This window comes from Leuciscus leuciscus (genome assembly GCF_965113295.1).
Source record: "Leuciscus leuciscus genome assembly, chromosome: 3".
Classification (NCBI taxonomy): domain Eukaryota; kingdom Metazoa; phylum Chordata; class Actinopteri; order Cypriniformes; family Leuciscidae; genus Leuciscus; species Leuciscus leuciscus.
The window spans coordinates 6,087,323-6,107,867 of NC_138727.1; the positions used below are offsets into that span (position 1 = coordinate 6,087,323).

General features: G+C 38.6%; 1 protein-coding gene across 4 annotated transcripts in view; it reads right to left on the reverse strand.

Moving 5' to 3' along the window:
* Positions 1-1,347: 1,347 nt before the first annotated feature.
* Positions 1,348-20,545, reverse strand: part of nrp2a (neuropilin 2a) — a 71,672-nt gene continuing 52,474 nt past the window's right edge. The window contains exons 13-17 of one of the 4 annotated variants that reach the window (XM_082163784.1): positions 17,070-17,329; positions 15,843-15,936; positions 13,839-13,871; positions 5,462-5,521; positions 1,348-3,586 (exon numbers count right to left, since the gene is read on the reverse strand). In XM_082163784.1, coding sequence (XP_082019910.1) covers positions 3,282-3,586; positions 5,462-5,521; positions 13,839-13,871; positions 15,843-15,936; positions 17,070-17,329 — 752 coding nt within the window. In that variant the 3' untranslated portion in view covers positions 1,348-3,281. The other 3 variants (XM_082163783.1, XM_082163785.1, XR_014204321.1) reach the window with 3 other exon arrangements.

A 20,545-nucleotide genomic window follows, 5' to 3' on the forward strand; every position in this document is an offset into this window, starting at 1 on the left:
ATCTGACAGGGAGGAAAAACAACATTTACGAAACAAAAGTTTAGAATAATTTGGGTGGAAAGGCAGAGCCCGACGGCCGGGCTCCAAAGGAGCAATTTCCTGGTTCTCCATCGCTCAGTCTAGCCTGCCGATCAAAGCCACACATCCAGATGCCTTGTGTTGAGTTAATAGACAGAACTTCATTAATCAAGAATCAGCCAATAGAACATTTTGAAATATCTGGAAATTACTACTCCAGTCAAGAAAAACGTTGATTTATGTCTTTAAAATGCCTTTTAGATACTGTGTTTGAAATGACTGGTCAGAATTCTGATCTCGAGTGCAGTTAAGAAGCGTGAGAAGGGTAAATGATTTTTCTCAAGATCTACATCCATGGTCAAAGCTTGACTGTACAGTATTTGAATTGTACAGTCCATGTCCAGAATCTGATGATGTCCATATGTTCATTCTGGCGACCCCTCTTTTCTTGGACTCTGCAAAAGTTTCTATGTCTATGTCCTACATTTCTACTGCAACTGTGAATTAAACATTAATTTAGTGTAATTTTAGTCGTTTAAGATGAAAGAATGGTACAAGTATTTTATTTTATTTTTTTACTTTACATGCTGTTTTGACATGGTTCTTATGACAAAATGGATGGCTGTGGACTGTATGGCAGTTATGGGTTTATATTTGATGATGATTTTTTAAGACCTATTCAATATTTTATTTGTCTGCCATAATAATGTCTTTGATTTTCTTGGGATCTCGGCTGATTCGATTGACCTTACTAGATCTTACTGCACACATCATTAGTCAGTAAAACAGCCACAGTGGTAAAGGCAAAGGCAGGCACACTATGGAGCAGAGAGGAAGCTGAGAAATAGTTAAATGGATGCAACTGGGTGGTTGGATGAGGTGGAGGGATGAAGGGAACTTTAGGGGGTGGAACAGTAAGGCACTTCAAAGCTTTGATGTTGTGAGCCCCTAAATGAAGGCGACTGAAGGTCCGTGCTAATGGGAGCCCATGGGGAGATGAGAGAAACTGTGGCAGACATAGCTGGAAAGAGAGAATGAGTGAGGGAGTTTGTGTGTATTTGGGATTTAATGTGTTGATGATGTTTATTGGAGTCAAAGGTTCTATTGGTGAACTTCTTTTGTTGTCAGTGAAGGTATGTTATGGTCTGATATTTGTAGCATCAATTGCATGTGTGTGAGTGTGTTGAGCAATGTCTCTTCTAATCATTTAACAATCCCATTATCCCTTGCTCTTGTAACGTAGAAACTCACGACGCACTGTAAAACACCAAACTCAGTCACCTTGGAATGTCCCTCTTGGATCCAGTATTCAACAGCACATCAACCCACTATGTTAACCATCCTTTATTAAATAATCATAATAACAATAATCATCATCATAAAAAGCACAATTTCTGTACAAAGTGTCCAAAGAGAGACTGGAATTACACCCAGTGCTGTGATTCTCAAGTATTTTGAGTGTTTAAGACAGACAAAAGCTCCAAAGCAGTCTTTTTCAGGTCCAGAGCCGAGGCTGGAACAGACTAGCTCCAAGGCACTTGCAAAAGTCCAGGGGTCCAGTAGCAAGAGTCTTCAAGAATATAAGGAGTACATGGATCAAGCAGGGTTCAGTAGAAAACATCTAGGCTATCGCCTATCAGTGTCTCAAAACTCCATATCCCAGACTCTCATAACGTGTCTTATTCTGCAGAGGTGTAATGTGCTTTGGGTGCATTTACTTTCACCAACTCCAACAATTAGTTTTAGAGGGTGAAGAATCCCATCTGAGCAAGTAGGTAAAGATTTACGACATCTGTGTTCCACCTTTTCCCAGTCTTTGAAAACCACAGGGGAGCAGATTTACAACCAAACCTGTCTCCTGTTAACATAAAGCCTTAGCATGGAAACATAAAACAGAGTAAAAGAGGGATAAAATTAAATTGAGAATGAAACAAAGGAAAGTGCTGTATGATGTACATTTGAAAGTATTGGTGTTCCTCAAGGCTCTGTGTTAGGTCCTAACCGGTCTGAGAATAACCTAAAAGAATAACTGCTTAATAATTATTTAGCTTAATTCATGTTTTTCACCACTGACAGGCTTTATAAGACTCATCTTGGCCACTCAAAAGGGATTTGAAAAAAATATATTAAATATTTATGTATACACTTTTTTTTGTTGCTTCAAATTGATCCAAATCTAAACTACTTTAACTCTATTTAAAATGTTGATGTGTAAAAAATATCTGTTTGACCCAAGAGCCAAGATATACTGTACATGACTGGCACAGCAAACCAGTGTAGATTTTAGTCTATTTTTGAAAATGAACTTTTCTTTTACAAACATCCTTGAGCCAATAACTGTAGCATTCTTGAAGGCCCAGAGTAAAAATGAGAGAAATTGTATTTCAAACCCATCCCTTAAGTGTCCGCCTTTCAACCATTATTTCACATTATTTAATGCCTGTTTGCTAGCTCAAAGCTCACACATTAGCTTTGCAGTATTTGTCTCCCAGTTACAGCAATCCATAGGTTGCACTGACAAAATCCTTAGTCGTTTCAAACAAGTGTGGTGACTCTTTTTCCAGAACACAATTCACCAAACACACAGTGCCTAAAACTAAATCTACGAACCATTCGCTCCTTAATCTGTCTTACTTTTCCATTTCCAAACTGTCAGATTGACAAGAGAAACAAAATGGTGGGCCGAAAGCAATGGGTTGTAAACACACAATAATGATGACTTATAATCACCCTGGGCTACTGAACTTCTCTGTACGAAAAAACAATAAAGCAACATTAAACCAATCCATCAAAGCCTTTAAAAACAATGCACCACATCCTAGGCCACAAAATTTACTTTTGGGAATGATGGAGGACAGAAGCTTGTGGCTTGAAAGTCCAGCCTCAGGTCTCCCATTTTAAAAACTAGACCTCTTAGAAATCTAAGCTGATATACTCTCATCTTTTTGGAATAGCAGAACATTGATATGTATCAACATTTATTTTGAGGCTGAGCCATGGAAAGGGTATCACTCTTGTGGCACCAAATGCTCTATTTTTTATGTAATCCAGTGAAAGACGAAGAAGTCCTTGGCTGCAGGGTTAGAGCTGAGTAAGCACTGCTTGGAAAATAAGCTCCAGGAGAAGTTCATTCTAGGAGCTCTCCAGCTGAGATGGACATGCATTCCAGGAATACTAAGAGATGAGGCTCGTCTCTTCAAAGAGTCAAATTGGGTTACTTTGAGGTCATTTTAGGATACTTGATATCTTCCCATCTGTTCTCCTCAAGCCTCAGAGCAGCAGCGCTGTTGGTTGAGCTTCACTTTGTGCTTAATCCCGTCGTACAGCTCAAAGTTGTAGTTCTCCAAGGTGGTGGACGAGCGTGATGTCAAGCCGCCATACGAGCAGGTGCAGTAAAGGAGGAGACCGGCGCACACGGCACCTAGGAGAACACCCAGAGAGCTCATGACGATGATGGTCAGGAGAATGGGGTCCAGGGAGTACAGCCATGCGTTGTCCTTATCGACCACACGTGTCACGGGAGGCTCTGATGGCGTTTCGGCTGTGCTCCACTCTGGAAACTGGAAACCTACAACAACATGAGGAAGGGAGAACACATTGAGAGGATGTTTATAACAAAAATCATGCACATAAACTTTTGTTTCTGAACATGATACCATGGTTATACGATGGTTTACGTTAAAGGAGTGTCATCTCCCCCTAAAAATAGTGATGCTATCAGATGGTACCCTTACAAAAAAGGAGTGAAATTCATGTACCATGGTTTTTATATGGTGAACCGCGGTATTTTCAAGAATACCATGGTACTACCATAGCACATGTCCAAAATATCACAGTAGTACCATGTCCGAAAACCACTTTTATAAGTAAAAAAAGTACCATGGCATTACCATGTTCTTTAAAAGAGTTTAATCTCCCCCTAAAAATATAGGCTGTCAGATTGTACACTGTCATAGTACCATGGTAAAGAAATGGCATAAGATGGTAAAACCATGGAACTTAAATTTATATATGATGATTTTTTTTGTTGCAAAACATGATACTTTCAAATATACCACAGAACTAGCATGGCATATGTTTAAAATACCGAATGGTATTGCCATGCTTTTGTGGTACAGTATTCTTTGAACTATTTGAGTAAATACCATGGTACTCCAAAGTACTTCAAAGCATACCATGGTATTGCATATACCTTGGTAAATTAATATAGAAATCAGTGGTATTACATCTATAGCATGTATTTGTAGGCATGTTTTGTTCAACATTGCAGCCTTTGGAGGCTAAACAGAAGTTTGTGTTTGTTTTCCTGCATATTATCCTATGGAGGATGACACATACAGTATAACAAACTAATGGTCTGGTCTGAGGGGGAACGGTGTCGGCATGGCTGTTTTCAGCTGACAAAACTAAGCCGTAAACTCTTTTGTGGCACCCTGCGCTTGCTAGCGGTTGCATTCGGCTTAATTAGGCTGCTTTTGACAGCGAGCCGATGCCAAAACTCACACCAGCTGAGCCGCTTTTGCACATTGACTGATATCTGTTGCATTTTGTTAAAGCAAATTTCCCTTTGCCCTTTTAGTCCCAACAAATGGGTTCCGAGGTGACTGACAGCTTGTGTAGAGCGTAAGCTAAACACGGACTTCATTACGTTGTATTAGAGTAGAAGGGAAAATGAGAAAAAGATGGAATACATCGATAAAGGAAGTCAGGGAGAGTGAAAGAAAGACAGACGGAGGGGGTTGACACTCTGTAAGGATGAACAGATTTCGGTTGGGTAATTAACTCATCCTTGTCTTTTTATTTATTTATTTAAGGGCCAAAACAAAGACATCTTTATGAGTTAGATGGATTCCAACTGTGCGATAGCAGGAAGGAGGAGGGCGGAAAGTCTGATAACCGGAGACATTTTTTGTTTTTGTGCAGAAATGCGGGGTGAGGGTGATATGAGTGTGAACAAACACGTACATACCCACACAAACATGTCAGCTCTACCCATACAACCATATGCACAAAATCGCTGTGGAGTTCCGCAGTGTGTGCCGAAAAATGACGGAATGGGAAGCAGCTTTAAAAACCCAATTAACTACATAATGTGATGTATAAAAAATAAATAAAAAAGGATTTCGAAGAGGAAAAAAAGATTAAGAATTGCTACAAATATTTTTTTAAATATTCAAAATAACACATACTGACAGATCATTCACAATAAGACCACAAAAACATGCATTATTGAAGTAATAATTAGGTTTCAGAAGATTTCATCTTCACTTTAAATGTGTCCAAACCATCAGTATTTGTTTTGGCTTTATAATCTTAAAACCTTGAGAGAGAAAAAAACCCAATAGATTCTCATCACTTCTGGTTCCTGCTCTTTGAAACCTGTTTAAAATCTATAGCCTGCCAGGAAGCAGTATATTGTAATGTATGTATCATGGGAACTAACCTGCATTTATGTGGTCCTTCCCGTTAAAGAGACGCCCATTTCCAACCGTTGGCTTTTTAACTGTGAATAGAAGCGAAGACACTGTATTGAAATATACAAAATGACATGTGTCTTGTGCTCAAAGGAATATTACTTATTATTAATTTGCAAACTAGCTATAAATGTTGGGCCAGAAACATACTCTATGCAAGTATGCATACATTAACTCATTGCACAACTCATGCACATGTTTGCGTACAACATACTTGGCGTGCATTCTTCAAATATCTGTGCGAGACATAATAATAACAACATTTGATTATTCAGAATTCAGATTTACAGTAACTGACTTCAACAAACCTGCTAATTTACTTACTAATTTACACAATTCACGTTCACAAACTTGCGTACAAGAGTCGTGAGTCTTGGATTGACGGAGTATATTTTGAGACTTGAGGCAAAGCAATAAATTATTAAAGATGCGAAAGATTTGTAACATAATTACAGAGTCCAGAAAATAGCATCATGTGACCTACATAATTACTAATTGAAGCACACCACCAGCATTTGTACATTAAGGGGACACACAAATATAGCAGCAAAAATAGGTCAATGTCTATTACTGCACTGATATAAATGGATATAGAAAAAGAAGTGACGATTAGAAAAATAAGATTTTATTGTCACATTTTAAAAGCAGGTTTTCAAGACACAAATCCATCAAGCAAAAATATTTTGTTCACATTCGCATTTTTAAACAATTTACTAATTTCAAAGTTGAGGTATAGGCTGACCACAGTTAGAAGGTACTTTCATAAAGCAAAGTGCATTATCATCATCATCCTCATCATGATTAAATTCATAGTCTGTATCAGAAGCATCACCACCACCACCTAAGTAAGCTTTGCGGTGCAATAAAAGGCCCATAACTTTCAAATGGCTTTATGGATCAGCGTTGCTTTGTTCCAAAAATGTCCCAGTCGGAGCCTGCTGTGTCTAAAAGCAAAGAAATCAATGTGAGAGCTCGCACTCCACGGATGTGAAGGCGGTAGCCCGACTGGATCCATTGTGAGCGATCTATTCTGCCCAATTCCCCACGTCCGAGGAGGAGAACGCTGTTGACTGCTCGACAACCCCTGAGATGCTCGTGTCTAAAACTAGAGTGAGTCATTCGAACCCGAGGAGACATTATGCAGGGGTGTGAGCATCAACCGCAATCCTCCGCTTTTGAGAAAGACTGTTCTGCTTAATTAGAAGCTTCTCGGTTCAGTATACGTGATGCATTTAAGAGCCCGAGAAGAATGGCTGTTTGGCATGACGCCTCGCTGGGTGACATGTAGACGGTGTTCTCAAGAGAACGCTCGCACTCATTAATGTGGTTTCCCGAATCGACGAGAGGCACAGGGCGGGGGCCGGAACGCCTATAGCAGCTTTAATAAATGCTATCTGGTCCATTAACTAATTAAAAAATATTAAGAGTGAAGAAAGAAGTTGGGGACACAGTTTAGGGAAGAAAAGAGCGATAAAGTGGCTGCTTTAAAAGCACATTGCTTGACGGTGCCAAAACATCTCTTACCACCTCACGAAATGGCATTAAAAAGGCCCTGAGGAGCATGGAGGATTTATCTTTTTATTTCCATTTTGAACAGCTCTATATGTCCTATATTGAAATACTTTGACCCCTGATATTAGATCTGCTGAATGTTCTTAAAGGTATAGTTCAAATGAAAATGAAAATTCTGTCATCATTCACTCACCCTCATGTCGTTCCAAACGTTTATGACTTTCTTTCAAATGTGAAAGACAAAAGTAGATGAAAAATGTCAACACTGTGTTTCTCAATAAAATAAAAGCGCAAAAGGGGATGAACGCTGTCAAAAAATAACAGAAAATTCTGATAATGACATTGGAAAACCATTGTCGTTTGCTGTTATTGTTGTCAAACTTGTATAGCAAATATTTGCATTATTTTTGCTCATGTGAGCCATCGTATGGCTTCAAAAGACTTCTAGTCATTCAAACTACTTTTAAGATTATATGGCGAGTTTTTGTGTGTGTAATGTTCACAGAAAGGGGCAGTGTGAACGTTTTCATTTTGTGTTTCACAGAAAAAAAGAAGCTCATAAAAGAAAGTTAAGTCTGAAATAACATGACAGTGACTTTTCATTTTGGGGGTGACCTATTCCTTTAAAAAAAATATTACATAGTTACTGCTTTGAACATTTGTAATACCATGGAGTACCATTTCAATACTATGGCAAATACACATGGTAATCAAATGGTACGTCCACAGTTTGTTTGTGATGCTCACCCTGTCCTAATACAGAACTGATTCATTTAACCTATAAAACTGAATGACAACTCAATTCAATAAGTGATTCAACATGGCTATGAAAAAGCACATGGCAGTCTTGGACACCATTCACTGCTAATCATTCTCGAAGCTTCATGATGCTTCAGTGAACCAAAATTGCTACCAGGTGTTGATATCTGCACAAAGTTTTCTCCCACCCCAGCGCTCAGTGCTTCCTCATCGCATGGAAACGGAGAAAGGAAACAGCTGTCTTTGTTTACGGGACTTGTTTTTGGAGCCTCCACACCAGCAAGCGTTTGCTCAGAATAACACACGCCAACGCAGTTTTGAGGGATCTTTTGGGAAAAATGTGAGAAATGTGAGATACAAAGGAATAACCTAGATACTGCCACAGAGAACACAGAAGTGAACACAAAACATGAAGACTCCCTTACACAATCCCCCTTCTCTTAACTCAAAGGTGGCGCCATCAATTCACTTAAGTTTAGCACATCATTGATATGAAACCATGCCTAATGAAATGTTTAAAGTCAACATGAAAGAACGCCCGCAATCTGTTTTACTTCTGTAATGATGCATTTCCAATTAAAATGGGAAAAACTGTAAGACGGGAAGAAATTGTATTCATCAAGAATTGATTGGAAAAGGCCTTCAGTGGATTGTGGAGCAGAACCTACTTTTTTAAATCTATCATTGTTTAAAAGCAGTCTTTATTATGTTATTGAAAACCGGCATTAATCTACTGTGTTAAATATTGACAATGTTTTAGAAAGGCTGCATTACCTACAAAAGCAGCTTAAAACAGGTTAACCAATAAGGTTTATCAATAATTGGCACAATCTAAGCGACGTCAGCGGAAAAGGAAACTCATTACACAAACATTTTTCTTGTTGAAATAATGCGCAATGCTCAATCACTCACAATAAGACCAAGAACATTGATTAAGAAACTCAGTTTTGATTTCATGTTGACTTTAAAGGCAATGTTCATCATGACAGCTTAGGTGGGCTCTCCATTTTTTAGTCTTAACTCAAGTTGTTTACATGCAGAAACCTTTTATGCAATACTTCACCTTCCCTTATTACTAATTAAATCATGCTTGCGTTGTATTCAAAAAGTGCTAAGAAGCACATTCTCAGTATTGGAGATCCCTCCTGTATGCTTTAATTTATCTGAACGCCTTGTGTTCTCTCTTTCACCAAAGGTCTGTTTCCCTTGTTCTGCTATAATAAGGTAAAGAGGTGCTCGTGATCAATCTCAGGGACTAGTCAAAGTGCAAACATTGTGTCAGACAGCATGTCCACAACAGCTCTTAACTCCCCAATGTTCTGACCACATTGATTTAACATAAGTACAGCACACTGGATCAAAGTCAGTCCAGGATCAGTGATTAAGGTCATTGGATAACACGTCCTCTTGGCTCGGCATCCATCATGAGGCTGGATACAGATTCACTCCTGGAGAAGGTCCCTCCAGATGAGTATGAGCTGGCTAGATGTGGTAAACAAGCTGATCACACCAGTAAGACAGGGTCGTTAGTATCCAAGGAAGAAAAGAACACGAAGAGAATGAGGAAACAGAAAAATCGAAGTGTTGGGTTCATCTGGATGCATCCGAATCCAAGCATCTGGGAGCGTTCTTTAAGCATTCTCCTCCAACTCTTCAGTCCGAGATCTGCTTCATCAAGGACTTCCCTCATGAAGTCAGCATTTGCAGGCAAACCTCTAAACCTTTAGTCCAGGTCTCTCACCAGTAGGAATTCCCATCGCCCTTCTCAACCCATACAGTCAATTTGGGTGTCACCCCAGACCTGTGCACGCCGCCGTTTGGGTGATGTACACTGTGGGGGCTGTAGTAGGCCATTGTGGGTTGATTCCTCCTGGCCGTAAGATGGCGACAGCTAACGGCCATGACAATGACAATAATCAGGAACAAGATGGCTCCTCCACCAGCCATTATGTAATACCAGTTGGGCAAAACAGGCGGTACTGACAGCGTATCTATTGTTGGCTCACTCTTGCCAGGTAGGGCTCCCCCTGGTGGAGAGATATACAAACTGTGAAACACGCCACACTACTGCTAGGTTCAAATGCAAACACACTACTGAAAGATGCTGTATTGACTGTTTTGGCATACGATCGTGTAGGGTAGAAGCTTCATGCTCCATGTTTCACTGTTCGAAATCAACATGAAATGATCGCTTTCCAGTAGAGGAACAGTTATTACAGGGTCTAAGTTGGGTTGCATAGCACCGTGTACAGTGAAACAATGGGTGTGAATGCAGTGCTGTTATGTAACGTGCTTTCAAATAGGCACCTGAGTCAGAGTCCAAGCATGTTGCAAATAAAGACCGCCAGGCTCTAGTCCTGGGGAGTGGGGATGCCATACCATAAATCATATTTTTTGCATGCTGGATTTGGGACAAGCGGCTCTTCCAGGACTACTCAAAGGGCAGATACTGCTGGTAGTTCTCTAAACCGTTATGTCTTAGGGGTACATTGGGGCTGCATTCAAACAAGAGGCTGTTTTGCCAAGCAGAGGCACATGCATTCTGTTCTCCCTCAGTTCGTCTTCTGGTTTTTGCAGAACGCTGACAGATACTTGACTATAGCAGGAGTTTGTAAATAGGGCTGGGCATCGGCAACTTCGTCAATATATTGTGATGCATCACTTTATCATAAATGGATTGCAACTGAGATTGAGAGAGACTCGATGTGACCGCATACAAGACTGATTCTGTGGAATCAGTTGTAATCTTTTTGATTTTGCTCCAAATTTGTTTAAAATTATTATTACGACATGCATTTATGTTTCTAACCATCAAACTTATGTCAATCACACACAAAAAGAAATTCTGGCATTTCAATAAAATTTGTATTATTAGTGATTAAATTCAGAGAGGCTGAAAAGTGCAGTGAACCTGCAACTTTAGCACCACTTTGATATTTTCAATTTTAGTAGGTAAAAATGTTGTAATGATTTATTTGATGAAATTTGATCATCAATAATTGAACTATTGAAATTATATGAATGCACACACACACACACACACACACACACACACACACACACACAAACAAATAAATTAATTAATAAAAAGTTAAATAAATTAATAATAAAAAATTAGTTAATAAACTAAAAAGGTTACAATATTTAGAGAAAATTATTAATAATTGCTAGATGTATGAATTCATCTAAACACATCCAACTTGTAAGTTAAATTACAACCATTTAATCATCTAGTGTAAAACTCGAGGAATTGCAATAATTTTCACACAAACCACAATGCTACTGAATGCTCAACTCCTCTAAAAAGCAGAATTTAAAGCTGACATGAAACGCCGCATGTTGAGTTTAAATTTAAAAAAGCTTTGACCAATTTCTGACACTGAAAATAAAAACAACCGTACATCTTGACGAAAGACACCAAAATAGCACAACATTATGATCACACAACAAGTCGAAGCAGAGGGTCTTGTCAGCTCTGCTTTGTCTATCTCATGGATTAGTAAGCACAGTGTGAGATGCGAACATTTGAGAAAAGAATAAAAAAATACGTTCTCCAGGGACTCCGAGACATTCCCTGAGTCTCTGATGCAATGCTGCCATCTGAGCAGAACCCGGCACAGGCAGACATCTTGTTATGCTATATTCAGCCACAGAGCATGACTGAGACACTCATTAGGGAGAGCGACTTGGCTGCCTGCGTCTTTTATTGACACTCATTTCACAAAAGGAAGTGGAGGTGCTAATATGCTGCTAGCTTGTTTAGGTATTCTTGCCAATGCAAGGATTTTTAAAACCAAAAATAAAAACGAAATAGAGCTCCAAATATAAAACCCATCAAACTGTCCATTGTTGGACTGCAGTCATTTGAGGAAGAACAATTCACGTCTATGTGTCCGTATTCACTGACAAATACTGGGATCCCACACCTTTCCAACAATTCCCATGACTTTTCTAGTCGTTTGTGATTACGGATGAGGATTTTTCATTAGGAAAAATCATTCGATTGATGATTTGATTTTCTATGTCAAGTACTAGTTTAAGGGATAGTTCACCTAAAAATGAAAATGTTGTCATTATTTTGTTTTCACCAAACCTGTATGAGTTTCTTTCTTGTGTTGAATACAAAAGATGATATTTTAAAGAATGATGATAACCAGACAGTTGCCAGTAGCCATTGATTTCCTATACTATGGAAGTCAATGGCTACCATCAACTGTTTAGTTACCAAAATTCTTTAAAATATCTTATTTTGTGTTCAACTGGAAAAAGAAACTCATACAGATTTGGAAAAGCTTGAGGGTGAGTGACAAAATGTTCATGTTTGGGTGAACTATCCCTTTAATGCGCTCCAGATAAACAATTAAAGGACAAGTTCGGTATTTTACACTTAAAGCCCTGTTTACAGATCGTATCTGATGAAATAGAACGGTTAAGATTAAAATTTGGACACATGCTCCTGTCCCGAGAATTTTAGGTTTATTTCGCTTTTGTGGACCTATTTTGCCAAACGCGTCACACCCGTGATTCTTCCGTTGAGAGCTTGAATAATAGACACTCCAGCCCAGTTGGTGGCGATAATGCACCTTTGCCAATTGCAAGCAAACCACGGGCATTTCATTGAATACACAGAAGAAGCAGAAGAAGAAGCGGCGGAGTAATACCGTAAAGGTGCTGCGGTCTCACAGCACGTCCTATTAAGTCAATGGAGTTGGACAAAAACTACGATAAAACCTGTTGGAATGCATCTTTTTCAGCGATTTTTGATGGAACATATCAGTGAACACCCCTGACCACTCGGTGAGTTTCACGTCTTTGTAAACGAAAGTTTAATGTGTTTTTAGGACGGAATCTTCCAGTGCATATAGACAACCATTGTGGGGGTGGTGGGGGGAAGCGAAATAAACCTAAAATTCTCGGGACAGGAGCATGTGTCCAAATTTTTATCTTAACCGTTCTATTTCATCAGATACGATCTGTAAACAGGGCTTTAAGTGTAAAATACCGAACTTGTCCTTTAAGCACAGTAGAAAAAAAATACTACAGCATGCAGGTGATTGCGACTAATATGATATTGCTTTTATTCAACAGTTCTATAAAAAGTTATTTTTAACTGTCCATGTACAATTGTGTGCAGTTATTTTGCTCTGCTAATGAAAAAAAAGGTCTAAATGAAGTCAACGCAGGATCAACCATTCTAAAAGAAATCTAGATAAAATAAATCTGCACTTTAGAGTTCAAATGTCTCCAATAAAACACAAATGCACATGCATTCATATCCGAAACTAAGATTTAAACAGAGCACATTTAAGAGCACCTCGCATCCCATAAGAAACGGTTTCCGTTAGTGACATTTGGCATCCGATGAGTCTCAAAGGAAGTTGCCCTTTCTTTATTTCCTACAGACTTTGAATATAGTATCAATTTCTTTAAAAGTGATTAAACCATGAAATGTTTCCCAGGTTTTTCGTAACTGTAAAATTGCACAAGTGTTAGTATAGCTGCTTAACAGGCTGAAGGGAGAAAGACGGTTCCGAAATAGATTGACAGGATTCCCATCACGTTAGGACTGATACGAACAGGCCATGTACTGAGTCAATGGCATCAAACGTTACAATTTTGGCACAACCTGAATGAGATTTGAGAGCTATGACAGAGGGGACAATGTTTGGCGAATAATGACTGAAATATTTAATGCAAGAAAGTAGGTTTTGAAACGACATGAGGGTAAAATTTCAATGATTTCTAGGGGAATGTATCCTTGAATGTCAAATCGTGTCACATTGTGGCACAACGGGTCTCTGCCATGAGCCTCAAGGGCTCAGCAGCCTGACAGTCCACGTTTGGACATCTTTCCCAATTGGGACCTTAACAGGTAATAAAAATATATATATATCAGAAACGGATTGGTCACCTCAAATAACCGACACAACCCCAGGTTCCTCAACTCACTGCATAAATACCACATGCTAGGAAGTAAAACAAACCCTATATCTTTCCTGTTAACAATAACTGCTGAGCAGGGCAGAGAGCAGGAAGTGCAAACATTCACACCCGAGGCAGAGAGTTTAAACTCACCGGTCATGTCCGGAGGGAACGCGGGAAAAGGCTCTGGATGAGGGAGAGAAGGATGGGGAGAGATGGAGAAAGAGAAAGACAAACAGAGTAAAATGTTAATATGTAATGTAAGGTTAACGGCAGGGTACATCCCTGCCTTACTGTATCAGAGGCTGATGACTCTGAAAACATGCACTGAACTTCATAAAATGATGAATAACCCACATCTGAAGCCACAGAGGAAATCAAATGAGGACACAGAGGACATCAAAAGACTTTTCAGGAAATATTTCATCCTCAAATCAAAAGAAATACAGGCCTACAATACCATTACGATTTTGTGGATTGCGGCATTATTTTCATGATAATTCAGCGTATTAATTTCATTACTTTAATGTGTCCAGATGTTTACTTTTGTGTTTTAAAAAATGTAATTATTCTCGATTAATAATAATACTTTCTATCATATTATTATTACCATCATTATCTATTGTTTATTATTCCCAATTGTCGTATTCTCTATGTATTATTATTCCCATTATGCTAAATTAATAATAATAAATTACTATAATAATAAAATCTAGTACAGTATTGTTCTTTTTTTAATTAAAACCTACATATTAAACAAAAACAAATACTAATATGTATACTGTAAATGATTGACTTTTCCCCCAAAAATGATATCTATATTTTTTAAATCAACCATTCTAGTAACTGGTCACCATTTCCAAGTTTTACACCACTCTTAATCCCCCTTTTCCTTCACTAGATCATTAAAGTAGTCCTGCTGTGTTCCTAATGAATCTTTAAAAGCACAAATATTCCAAGCGGTCATGAAAATAATGTAACAATGCAAAAAAATCTTCACAGTCCTTGATTTTTGGGATGAAATATGACCTGGACATGTTCTAGACAGGTTTTGAGATTCACACAGGTGCTTGAATCCAAATGTTTTTCCTTAAAAGCATTTTTTCTTCAGCTAAATTCTCTGTCCCATCCTCATACAGTGATCAGATAAGGCATTTTGATTCTCAATTATGTTGGCAGAGGAGCGTGTTTTCAAGTTTTAAGTTGTTTTCATGTTGTGAAGGTTTTGTTTTGAAGAGCGAACACGGAGAAACAGAGGAGAATTGCTTGAATTCTTGAGATGAAAACAATTAGAAAAAGACGAGGCACTATCGTGAGGGCCGGCGGCTCGGGGATCTCTTTTTGGCGGGAACTGCAAGTCCAACTGGACGGCTCGATAAGAATTCTCCCAGCATGCCTTGGGAAGAATCACAACAGGCGCATGGTGGAACACGAGCTCTGGAGGCTTCCAATTTTTGGATTCGAAATAAACCACCAAGTCCCGTAGCCTCAGAGCGAGCCAAGCGGCAACGCTGCGAGCCAAAAATGACTAAATCAAGAGTTTCTAGTTATGGACCAGGAATCGGAGAAGCGACGAGCACATGGTCACATTCTGATATCCTTAAGACCATAAACCACAAAGCTTCTGTGCAAGATCCGTCCTCAAAAAGCTCTGGCTATCAACTAATTCCGTTGAAAAGCTCTGTTTACAAACATGGAAGGAGAAGCGCGAAGGAAATAATGAAACAAAGATTAGCATCGGAGCCCAGGGGCATTTGTGGCCTAGATTTGATTCTACATTTTGCTTTTGATGGCAAACAATGAAGCGCACTATTTTTTTTTGTGTGTCCTCTTTTCATGTTAATAAATTCTATTTTGAGAATCTCTTTGAGATAGTGGCTCTGATGGCTAGGTTTGAACACATTAAAAGGAGAGGTTTATGGAGCGAGTGTCTTCAGAATCTAAACGAATTATGGTGAAAATGGTGGAACTGGAATATGTGCCATCTGTAATGAAGAGATAAAGGTGACTTCACAGGAAACCAGGAAGAGCGTGGCAGGGAGAAACATCTGGTAGAGATAATGCACGCCGTTGGCTTAAGTTGCCGCTATAAATGACAACAAAAGTATAAAGGATAAAACTAATGATGGAAGAAAAAAACGAAAGGTGCAGACTTACGAGTACACTCCTCCAGCGGTGTGTTCACACTCATGTGGATATTATCAATCCAAATGTGGCCTTTGGCACCCTCAAAAAATCCTTCGATTACCACCTGTGTGATGAAATATGAGCATATAGAAAACAGAAAATGTCAACATGATATCTGTCAGGCTACCAAGATTAAACAAACAAATGTTTACGAGTAAACGGCGTCTAATCTTCAAACAAGTAATCACTTAGGCAATAGATATTACATTTTACCCCACAATCAAAAGAAAGAAAATAAGAAATTATGTTTTGGGGCCGTGAATTTGTGCATTGTGACATTACTTATCCTTTTTAATTGTTTGAATTTCCATTATAATCAAATTATAATTAAAGTACAAAACAAATATACTGTCATATATTGCTTATTTATGTTAAGTACAAAGTAGTACAACAAATATTACTATGATGTATAAATACTCCACAATTTAATTAATTTATCTTTAAATAGGCTTAAAACAAAAAGACTTTTGGGTTAATAGAGACAAAATACTCCTTTTCTTTTGAATTTGGGGTGAAATGTGTGAGAATCTTCAATTAATCTCAAATTTTGAATTATTTTGTTTTCTCAAGACCAAAACCAGATTTTCTTTGTTATATCAACATAAGTTATAAGTTTGTTTACAATAAAAAAAACAAGACTATCTTGAGAAAACAAGACAAAATTTAACAATACTGCTTTTAAACATCATTAATCTAATATTTTTGCATGCTAACTTGACAGCCCTGTCCTTTTTGAAAAGATTGACCAAATACAAAGTTCTGTCATGAAACTCTAGATGGCGCAGGCTGATTGGTCAATCAATTTGTTAGCGATCACGTTATCTACATGGTGCAGCTGATTGGTTGCTGTGGCATCAGCAGCCAATGAGCTTTCTGCTCAATATTCAAATACTTGGCATTGTTTGCTGTTAGCAGTCTGCAGTGCCCTCCAGAAACCCTCCACCTTCCCCAGCTCCACCTGTATAGATCTGCCACGGAGGTTATTTCATGTATGTTATATGTGCAGCAGCAGCATGTCTGTGAATGTATTGGCAGTAGCAAGTCTGTTCTTGCTCTGCAGCAACAGCGTAAAAGATCTATTCCACCAAGACCAAATTAATTATCAATCTCTCTGAGAGTTGTAATGACAGAACTCTGTTTACCAAGCATCACCGTTTAAAAGATATTCAACTTTTTATCATGTCTAATTCTGCTTACCTGAAATTCATTTGGAGATCGAGGTATGATGGTCCGTCCTTCTTTCCAGATGGGCTCCTGGTCTCCACGGAGGGACCAGAGGAGGGTTTCCTCTTGGTGTTTGTTCTGCAGCAGGACCCTGAGTGTTGCCTGATCCTCCAGCTGATAGGAGAAGATCAGACAGAGAGGTCCGGTGTCAGGATCCACACTGGGACTGAACAGTCTGGCTTTCTGGCCCTGGGTCTCAGGACTGGCCTCAATGTAAAGGTAGTTTCCCAAACCTATGAAAGAACAAACATAATATAGTGTGTCATACAGTCTGTCCATGTCAGCATCAAAGACTTCTTATACATGAAAACTGTGCACTCGTGTTACTATGAATGAGAGAAAGTGCAATACGCAATATGCCGGAATTAGTCCCGCCTCCTAAATAAAAGAGCCAATCGGCGATTAGTAAAGTCATCACGTCACTGCAGCTGTCGTTAGATGCTCCGGTTGCTACAGACCTTATTCAGAGCAGCGCCATGGACAGGTATGAAAAGCGAGGCTGTGTTTTCAATGACATCCGCTAGAGTATTTTGTCCACTGAAATTTCTTGGAAAAATAGCCTATTTTTGCAGTGTTTCGTCAGCAGAACAATTAAATAACCCACTGAAGAGGTGTATATCTATCCCTCACAGCCTCGCTTTCATTCCCATTAAAAATCAAAGATGGCGCTGCTGTGCAAAAGATCTATAGAAACAGTCAATGTTCTGAGACACGCGCTTAGTACTGCCATTGCACTCCAGCCTGAGAAATAAGCTTCTTTAACGCTATCTGAGCATAAGAAACTGCATTTATGATACAATTTCATTGGTGATTTCAAATATTAAATTTAATCGTAAACTTAGTGAACAGCTTTGGAGAATTTGATGTTTCCCCATTCAAAGAGGATGCATGACTGAAAAAGCTGCCCGAGAGGCGTTTCAAAGATGGCCGCCGAGTGAAATTACTTGTCTTGAAGGGTTTAATTTGACTAGTTTTTAACAAGTGACAGCCTTTTGGTTAGTGGCATGTAATCTTGTTTATTCCCTACTGGGCAAGATGTCCTTTTAACACATGACATTTTAACAGTCTGGATTATGTCACTTTGGGTCTAACCTATCAGACACTTCCCGAACCCAAACTGTGTTTTCGAGGAACATGATTCGCCTAAACATCACGCTGTGTGATTATACAGAAAAGTCAAGTGTGTCGCTGTGGGAAAAGTCAAGCGCCTCGTCATTAGTATTAGTGTCTTTCGTGAGCGACGGTGGCCCACTGGGCTCTACTGTAGGCATTTTAGGTGACGGGAGGTGTCTGTTTGCTAAGCCGAGAGTGAAAGAGCGTTAAGTGGGAGCAAGGCATGACCCCTACGGTGAAGAAAGAGCGGCGAGACAGGTGCACACTCTTTTATCTCTCTATATATTCGTGAATAATCTTTCCAGACGTTTCAAGGTCAAAAGACAGCTCATGTGGTGGCGGCCCCCATCTCTCTGAGTGATCCGATTGAACGAGGAGGAGACATGTGACCTATTGGAGTCTTAAACATTTTGAGAACTGTCAAAAAACGGCTATAACACCTTGCAGCTGTCGGCACGGCTTGTTAAGTCTTTCAGAGAGAGCATTTAAAATTTTCCAAGGCAATGAATTTAAAATAGGTTTAGGATAACAATCCCCTTAATATCACTGGGAATGCATATATGAGGAGATGTGAAGGGGGGAATAGTGAATATCTTTTATTGATGTGAAGAAAAAAAAAATCCCCTTTTTGATCATAAGTACTATATATAAGGGGAAACGAATAATGATCTCTTGAAAGAGGCTCTAAGTACATGGAAGTCTATGCAAAAAATCCGCCTGGAAGGCAGGTGAAGGACTGGAATCCATGGTTGGAAATGCAGTTTTTCCACAAGAATCTGCGCCTCTGAAGTCAAATAAAGATACTCGGATTTAACACTTTGCCACACAACAGCTGAAAGAGACTGATATAAGGGGTTATTGAACTTCAAGAAAGGAGTTCTGGGAAATTGCAATGCTTCTTTAATGTTTTTGAAATTAAATTAATGATTAAAACAGTATTGCTTAGCAATGTCTACACATATTATATTATATTATATTACATTACATTACATTACATTACATTACATATTAATGTTATTACATAACATATATTATATTATATTATATATGCTATAATGATAGTAAGAAATTAAAGAAATTAATACTTTTATTCAGCAAGGATGCATTGCATTAATCAAAATTGATCAAAAGTAGAGTAAATTATGTTCTTTTGTCCACGAAAATATTAAGCAGCACAACTGTTCTTAATATTGATAATAATAATAATAATAAATGTTTCTTGAGCAGCAAATCAGCATATTAGAATGATTTCTGAAGGATAGAGTGACACTGAAGACTGAAAATTCAGCTTTGCTATCAATCACAGGAATGAATTACATTAATATATATTTTTTAATATAGTGAATTAAAATAGAAAACTTTTGAACGGTGGTGTATAATGGAAAATATGTCAAATCAATAACATGAATGCAAACTTATGAAACTAATTGTTTCAGCTCTAAAATCTTGACAGAATGAGCCACATATGAAGCTGTTGTAAAACAGCCAACCAGTGACCTCACATCAAATGAATTCTATATTAATCTTTGGCAACCTTAGACAGCCTATAGTTAGGCGAAATAATTATTTGTTGTTTACTGTTAATAATGAATGCAATTATTTAGTAAACATTTGTGTCCCCGTCATATTGCTGTTCCTGCCTTTTTATAAAAGCAATATGTCACTCGAGAGATTACAGTGATTTTACCATGTCAACACCTGGATCAAACATGGTGAAATCACTGTAACACATGCCCTCGGGTGGCATATTGCTTTACTAAAGCCAACATGAAATGGTAACCCATTTTACTTCCATTAGCTGATGTATTCCAGAATGAAACCAAATACTGATGAAGAAAATAAATAAAAAATGTGGAATGAAGCCAGATTTGAAAAAAAGGGAGGCTGAGAAAACGTCAAAAGCAAAGTTTTGCATTTCATCATTTCTTTCTTTCACAATCGTTCACAACAAGACCATAAAGGTGTATTAAGACAGTAAATATGGTCATTTTTGCTTTCTTTTTGACAAACGTGTAGTAATCTGCTCTCAATCAAAAAGTGATTGTTTCAGCATTCCAAGATTATTTCTGTCTTCACTGTCATTCTTTGTTCCTGGTGTACGCCTCTAATTGCGATGTGTCATGGGATAGAAATAAAGGGAGTGTGACAGTGTTCGGGAGGGAGAAAGGAAGAGAGAAAGCATGCTGAGCATTTATCCTGTTTTCCTCGTCTAGATCCCATGCCAGTGTCTGACATGTGGAAAGCAGACCGCCGTGTACAGAGGGAATGAGGTCACAGGAGTTTACGAGAGCACATACTGGGGATAGAAAGGGAAAAGGCTGTTCTGGGAACAGTCC